We start from the raw sequence: 8,571 nt of genomic DNA, 5'->3' as shown, positions 1-8,571 counted from the left end.
TTGGAAAAAACGAATGAGCTTGAGCGAGAGGTCAGCATGGATGCCAAAGCTAACCCTCCGTTTTGGGAGTTTTGGGGAGAAAAGAAAACAAAGAAAAATTTTAACGAGGAGGAGAAAAAAAGAAAAAAATAGAATAGATTTTTTGCTCCTAGCTTTAGTTTTTTAAGAGGAAACAAAAAATACTTTCCTTCCTCTGGTTCGGAAGTTTGGAGAAAAAAAAAAAAAAAAATACTTTTTTAACACTTTTACTAAAATATCCTTATTATAAAAGGGGCATGCTTATCAGCAGAGGTGCAAATGGATCGGGTCGGACTGGGTCATGAGTGACTCCGACTCAACCAGGATCTTTGTTCGGGTCCTAATTTTAGACCTAGACCCAATCCACTAGAAAATCAGGTCGGGTCGGGTTGGATCTACGACTACAATTTTTGACCCAAAGAGTCGAAATTTCATTTCCTCTGTTTATTCTAGCTATACTAATGTCTGTTTGATAAATTTGGTTAAAGTAACCCAACGAGAAAGACTGAATATCCATACAATCAAATAAGCATACGAGATCCATACAATAAAATAAGCAAACAAACATATTGGTTTTTTAGTTTTTATAACTTTTCCAAAATGACTTGTCCAAAATGAGAATGCTTAACTAATAAAACTTGCCCACAAAAAATACATCAAAGCAGCCTGAAAATGTTCACTTTCACTATAGAGGAAGTAACCACTACCCAGCCACACCCGAAACAAGTACAAAGTAAAATAAGAGGTTCATTCAGTACTATCTAAATGAATTAGTCATTGCTTTTTACTACTACTAATATAGACTTTTTATAATTGGGTTAAGAGGTTATACCTTTTTTTCTCCAACGCATCAATCACCATGGGAGTCTTTCATCATCTTCTCCAAATGTGCTTCCTTCTATTAGATGGACAGCCAAACATGTTTTTTGCACAATCTGGATGTTTAGAAAAAAAAGGTATGCTTCATCAAGTAAATCACCCTCCATTCCAATGCCCAACAATTCATTAAACATTTCTTCCTCTGAATATACATGTGCTCGACCTTTCTCCCAAACAAATTTCTTTTCTCAAGAATAACATTTCCTACTTTGAGAGCATTAGCAACTTCTGTAATTGCATATTTTATACCTTCAAATGGTTCATCACTCTCTTTTATAGACTTTCTTTTTTTTCCTTTTGAGGATGCTTCACTTTGAGAAGGTGCTTGAAATGGCGGGTCCATGGACATCATATCAACTTCATTATCAAAATTATCAAATCCCTCTATTGTAACTTCATTTTGTGAAACAAATTCATCAATATCTTGAATAGACTCTAAATTATTCACACTCTTTGAAGCATCCAATTGTCTTCGTCTCTCCTTAGCTGTGATAACACCTTCTCCTATTGCCCTATCTTTTGTAAATTACTCTAACAGGTTCTCATAATTCTCAATAGGTGTATTCATCCATTTTTCTGCTTTAGGGTTTGCCTAATACAAATAGAAGAAAAAAAGTAAATAAGCATAATTTGGACAAGAAAAAATATTTTAAATTAAGAATCAAGACAAAGTAATGAATTCCAAGCAACTAGTTTTGAAAACATCTATCAATGGCTTCCAAACTTCAACATCAGTACTCAACAACTTTGTCACTGGGTTCCAAGAAAAACCACTAAATTTTGTCGTCTTGAACACATCGTACTACTCATTGAAATGATTTTTCAAAGTTTTCATACGATTCTTCACATAGTTCTTGTTCAAGTCCAACTCAAGATTTTCCTTCAATTCTTTAAACACTTTATCATATGCAGTTGTTGTGAAAGTTCCATCAACCCTATTTCCCATTCGTTGTTGCTGAAGTAATGCTTCGATTAAGAAGTCATCCATACAAGCAGTCCATTTCAAGTGTTCTTTCTTACTACCTTCATCTTGATTTGATTTATTGTCTATTGGTTATATCTATGTGACAATGAACATAAAAGAGAGTGAAATAATACGTGCTTTAATGTAATATAAAAAAGAACTACAATCAATTGCATTAATAAAGCCAACATATATAAAATCAAAATGAGATATACAACTAATTCTAATGAGTTTGACATATATGAAAATTGTTCACACATACAACAATAAAGTAAATATGTTTGAAAAAAATATAGAATTAATTAGTACATCATAGAGCTCCTATAGAATCCTATTATGTACATAATCAAGCCACATGTCAACTGCTATAGAGTCCTTAATGAATTCTCCTCGTGTAGCATCTTCATTCATGCTTCTTGGAGCGTGAAACTCTTCTTCAGTTGGAGACTGATTTGGAATCTCTTGATCTACTTTATCAATAAGTCTTTGATCAGGATCTACCTCCATTAAATAATTATGCAAGATGCAACATGCCAAAATAATATTTGTTTGTGTCTTACATGAGTAAGTGGGCTCAGTTGTGCTTCGTATGATGGAAAACCATTTCTTTAGTACACCAAATGCTCTCTCAATTGCATTACATAATGATGCATGCCGAAGATTAAACAATTCTCTAGGATTCTCTGAAGCTCGAGTAAAATACTCTTTCAAGTGATAACGCACGCCTCTATAAGGTGCGATAAGTGTACTTCTTAGTATGCAACCCGCATCAACCAGATAGTATTTACCTATTAAGAATGAAATTCAGTACTATATGATACTATAAGTATCGTGCTTGTATTTATTTTGTTATATTTAGCAAAAACTTACCGGTAGAAATATGCAGCTTATCTTCTCTTGTAAGCGCATTTTTTTACTATCCTTGAGTCGGATGCAGTTCCTTCCCAACCAGGTAAGATATATGTAAATTTTAAGTCAAACGTACAAGCAGCCAATATATTTTGCGTCGGGTAACCCTTCCTACCACGATACCTCGGAGCATCCTTATTGGACACTTTCACACGTACATGTGTCCCATCAATTGCCCCCACACAATTCTGACATATACACGCTAGATGAATATATGCATGTTTCCTTCCAAATTTAGATAAAATATTTGAAATAAAAAATATTTTACCTCGAAGTATGGATAGAACCTACTATTGTTAAGTATTTCTGAAGGCACTAATGTTCCAGTGGGTTGACAAAGAAATTGCTCCTCTAATGATATTAATGCTCTTAATACTCGATGAAAATAATGACCTATGGTATATCCAGAGCGACGGAGAAAAAATGACACTATATGATTCCTTACATTGTGTGATACTATGTGAAGAAATACAAAAACTTGCTCCTCAATCATCGCTCGTTGAGTGGATTGCAAACCCCCATCTTTTTTTAGAATCTCACATAAATTTTTAAAAGCTTCCATTCCCATACGAATAATATCACGACATCTTTTAGTTGTGTTTATTTGGCACATTATTTCATCTCATACTAGTTATCTTTCAAAGCCTAATTGCCTATGATCCACAAAATTTGTACGTTGAAACCGTTGGTGCACATTGAAACAAATCACACGAAGAATAACTTGAATAACATCTTGTTGCCGTTTTCTTTGCCAAATGCGAATGTCATGTTGTCGCCTATCTATCTAGGACCTAATTTTTAATTCAAATAAGTTATAAAATCAAATGAATCTGAATATATAAAAATAAAAATATATATATATATATATTATCGAAGTTCTATTAAATGGTTAGCCAAACTATATGTAGCAATCTAAATTAAAATTTCAAGAGGTTTCATACATAATCATGTCCAAATTTATTAAATTATTTCAATTATGCATCACTTACAAACCTAAGTAATTGAGCATAATGTAATAATACATCATTTGTCATCACTTTGTTCAATGTCCCGATCTGCCGATGGAACATGACACACCGCCACCCCACCCGGACCCAAAACTTGGGACAGAATGTCCCAAGACATGCTGATTGAGGATGCCGCGACAATGGTGAAAAGGTCCTATCCCAACACTCAGAACAGTACCCTATCCTGGTGTCCCGCGAGATGTCCTACAGGGATCTGAGACCAAGGAAGATACTACTACCTATGGATGCTAAAATAAACAAAACAAAGTGATTGAAACAATAAGAGGGAAATCTGAAATTGATAAAAAAATATAAGAACTTTGAACTAGACATAAAATCAGTTAGACAAACAATATCAAACTAATAGAAGCAAAAAAAATTCATAAATGAATTATATATGTTAACCAATAAATAATCAAAATCAATCAAATGGTTTAGATTTTGCTACCCTTTGTCATCCTATTCCAGACAGCTCAAAAAAAAAAAAAAAATACTTCAAAAGTACCTCCTAGTTTCAATTTGAATTCACTTATCCTCTTATATATAGATAGATAACATACAACTTCTAGTTATCTCCAGATTAACATGGCCCTGCTTGTACAATTGGATATGAAGATCAAGGAACAATCTAACCAAAACTGAGCATAGTGGAAACATGGTCTAGAATGAGGAACTAAACAAAATCATGGGCAAAAGATGCATCTAATCCGATGCACTAATGCTGATGCAACTTATAGGAAGTCTTGCATGATAGCCACACAAATGATACTCTCTAGGAAAAATAACTACTATTTGTCATGATCAGATGGTGTGCTAATTGCATCAAATCATCCAAACTGAAAAGGGCAACAAAACAAGTAGAATATACAAAGTTGAAATTCTATTAGTGTCAAATTCGGCCGCACAAAGAGACCCAAAAACAAGTCGGCAACTGAATTGCATAGATAAAAATTGGAGTAACAGAGAACAGAAAACCCTCTTTATTACTTCCAAGATATTCAAAATAGGAAAGGCTAAATATATGCCCACATGCAATTTGGAGGATAATTAATACAGGACATATAAATTCACAACCTTAAGGCGAATAATTGCTAGGATCACTGAATCTAATCAAGGCAAAGTTTATTAAGATCCAACCTCCTCATCTACGAGCAAGTCCATTATTACAGTACGATTGCAAAAAAAAATCAAATAAAACAGAGCTTAGCAGCAAGAACAATTATAATTCATTAAAAATGGGATAAAGAAACATGTGGATCCACTCAAAAAACCAGGACCTCTGATCTTGAAATAGAAACTAGAAACCATGACCGTGATCTAGATGACATCGAGTAGATCCACAAAGATTCAAGGATAACAACCAAAATCTGATTCAAAAAATAGATCTTATCCTTCATTTTTTTCAAAATAAATGATGTAGATAACATACTTTTCTTTTTAATGGATCCAAAACAGCTTGAAGAGATCAACACCTACCACCGCAAAAAAAACGAGCAGGAAATAAAAAGTAAAGAAAATGAATAATGGAAGAAGAAAGAAACAAACAAACAAAAAATCAGAAAACAACAAATTCCATCCAAAAACAAGTAAAAGTGATGTCTTTATCAAATCCACCGCCATACAATCATCATAGATCCAAACCCCATAAATCAAAAAACAACAGATCACATCCAAAATAAGTAAAAGAGACGCCTTTATCACATCCACAGCCATATAATCATCACAAATCAAAAAGCCATAAATCAGACAATAGATCACATCCAAAAACAAGTTAACGAAAAAAATAATTATTTTAATTTTTTCTATTGAGAGAATAAGTTTACCTTTGAAGCTTAACAACCGTTGCTCCTCCAAAAAAGTGCAGCTGTGGAGACGGAGCTCCGTAGAGGTGCAATAGATGGGTATATAGAGATAGAAATGACATATGAAAAGTTAAAACAAAAGATGCTCTAGGATATATTTGTCCTTTTAATTTGGTACTTATTTAATTTAAGGATAAAATAGGTATTATAAAAAAATTATTAAGTTCCAATTTCTTTCTCTCCAAATCCTCCCACTTATGGGAAGAAAGAAAGGAGAGAATTGGAGGCCAAAATTTTTCCTTCTATTTCCTTCCTATTCCTTCTTTTTCTTTTCCTTTCCTTCCACTAAAAAACTCCCAAATATCAAAATTTTTAACTTTCCCTTCCATTTCATTCCTTTCTTCTCAATTCCAAGTTTTCAAACATAGCCTAAATGTGAGAGATGTAGTTGATTGGATGTTATAATGTAATCCTTCCCCTATATCCCATGCATTTAGATGGATTTTTTTTTTATTGGTACAATGGTGGCTCCCACATAATCGGTGTGGATGCGGCCAACAAAGTTAAAAAACAAAATGCTACATAGAAGCTCTGGCACGAACCCACTATCCACCAGACAAACCTACCAGAGTGATGAGCTGCAAAGGAGTCAACCCAATCAGCAGCTCCACTTGCCTTCCTGTAGACATGTGAAGCCTGGTAGACGTGGCATATTACTAGGATGAGATATTACTAGATATTACTAGGATGAGATATACACCTGAGTGATGAGTGGCGCAAAATGCAATGCTAGCATGGCCTAAATATCTCATTTTGAAAATAAAAATTTGTACGCTTGAGACCTAAATATTTTATTTTAAAAATAAAAGTTTGTACAATTGAAAACTTAAATATCACATTTTGAAAATAAAAGTTTGTACACTTGAGACCTAAATGTCTTATTTTGAAAATATAAGTTTGTACAATTGGGACCTAAATGTTCCGTACTAAAAATAAAAGTTTGTACAATTGAGACCTAAATGTCTCATTTTGAAAATACAAGCCTGTACAATTGAGACCTAAATGTCTCATTTTGAAAATAATAGTTTGTACAATTGAGACCTAAATGTCTCATTTTGAAAATAAAAGTTTGCGCACTCAGGACCTAAATGTTTCATTTTGAGAATAAAAGTTTATATAATTGAGATCTAAATGTCTCATTTTGAGAATAAAAAGTTTATACAATTGAGACCTAAATGTCTCATTTTGAAAATAAAAATTTGTATAATTGAGACCTAAATATCTTATTTTGAGAATAAAAAGTTTGTACAATTGAGACTTAAATATCTTATTTTGAGAATAAAAATTTGTACAATTGGGACCTAAATGTCCCATTTTGAGAATAAAAGTTGTACAATTGAGCCCTAAATGTCTCATTTTTAAAATACAAGTTTGTACAATTGAGACCTAAATATTTTATTTTAAAAATAAAAATTTATACAATTAAAACCTAAATATCTTATTTTGAAAATAAAAATTTGTACAATTGAGATCTAAATATTTTATTTAAAAAATAAAAATTTGTACAATTGAGATGTAACTCGTCTATTGATTAGTTCTTTTCTAGACCGTATGAGATCAGGTACAGATAGATCAACCTGTGAAACCTTTTTTTGTTAATAGATTGGTAGGACCCAATTCAAAGGATATTCAGTGATTTAGTTGACATGGATGGAGACAGAATCGTACGTTGTGTCTGGACAATAGCTAAAAGCCAATGACATTAGCCTTTTGTCATCATTGCATCATCTAGGCTCATGAATGACAATCTTTTAAATTCGCGAAAGTAATGAATGATGCTATGTTATTCAAGTTCCAACGATCTGTAAGCCTTTTGAGGAGATTGACGACAAAATTCCACAAGGCAAAAATAATATAGCCATTAGCCACCAATTTGATAAAAGGGTTTCTCCCAAATCAAAAAGAGAAAAAAAAAGATAAAAGGGTCCCATATAATCCCCATGATGAGTTATGTCCTGTCATCAGTTAAACTCGGATATTAATGCATTTTAACCGCATGCTCGGGTTTGACCGGGAGAACTGTTTCAAAGAGAGAATAATCTTGATTTTTTTTAAATAATTCATATGGGTATGGATACATTAAAAAAAAAAAAAAAAAAAAAGAAGGAGAAAGATAATAGAACTCGAGGTATACTATCCAATCTACAGCTCCGTTAGCCTCTTTATACATATGCTTAGCCTGAAAGACATCTCGCCACAGATAATGGCCCGAATAACTCTAAACGATGATGACACACTACTTGAAAAGCTGCTCAGAAAGCACAAATCATGGAATGATACCAAGATCTATGGCAGCAACATGAACGCCTCCAATTCCATAAACCTGTTAGATTCTTCCACTCTGCATGACAGCAGTCATACATAAATAGCAAGACCCATTTAGGTTTGCATGGTAGAGGCACAAATAGAATGTGTGCTGGTTTTAAACCTATAATCCCCCTATCAGTTGTTGAGTACCCAGTCCCTCCCCCCTGTAAATTTCATAGCAACATGTTCAATGACTAAAGATGGGAGATTGGCTAATAAAAAAATTCAATAATCATTCCATTTCAATGCAAAGAGTACGCAAAGTTTCTCGAGATCCATGATCTGAATTTGTTCGATGGTCCAACCAGAAAGGAAAACAATTTATATGATTCTGCTCCATGTTGGAGAGAAATGTTGTCGAACTACACATCCTTCACAGCATGAAAGACATCTGTAAGCTATTCCTCAGCGGCGATAACACTGATCTCGCCCTTCTCGAGCATATCATAGAAGGCTCTGGTCTTCTTCTGCTCGTTCCAGTGATGCATCTTCCACACACTACCAGCGAGAATGCCCAGTGTGATTCCGATGCAGATCTCCTTGACCACATTCGGTCCTTTCAGAGTGGCATGTGCGATCTTGTGGGCAGCCATTTGTTTCCTTCTGTACCTAAATGAGATGAAAC

The 8,571-nt window shown here is 33.7% G+C and overlaps 1 protein-coding gene across 1 annotated transcript; it reads right to left on the bottom strand.

Moving 5' to 3' along the window:
* Nucleotides 1-8,154: 8,154 nt before the first annotated feature.
* LOC120108987 (probable cytochrome c oxidase subunit 5C-1) lies at nt 8,155-8,571 on the bottom strand. Its single transcript, XM_039122726.1, has one exon. It carries the CDS (start codon nt 8,537-8,539, stop codon nt 8,345-8,347), a length of 195 nt encoding a protein of 64 aa, XP_038978654.1. The 5' UTR covers nt 8,540-8,571; the 3' UTR covers nt 8,155-8,344.

This window comes from Phoenix dactylifera, unplaced genomic scaffold (assembly GCF_009389715.1).
Source record: "Phoenix dactylifera cultivar Barhee BC4 unplaced genomic scaffold, palm_55x_up_171113_PBpolish2nd_filt_p 001695F, whole genome shotgun sequence".
NCBI lineage: Eukaryota > Viridiplantae > Streptophyta > Magnoliopsida > Arecales > Arecaceae > Phoenix > Phoenix dactylifera.
This window is presented reverse-complemented; position numbering and strand designations above follow the sequence as displayed.

Bases quoted from the DNA above. Each gene is read 5' to 3' on its own strand.
- LOC120108987 (XM_039122726.1), bottom strand. From the start codon at position 8,539: ATGGCTGCCCACAAGATCGCACATGCCACTCTGAAAGGACCGAATGTG.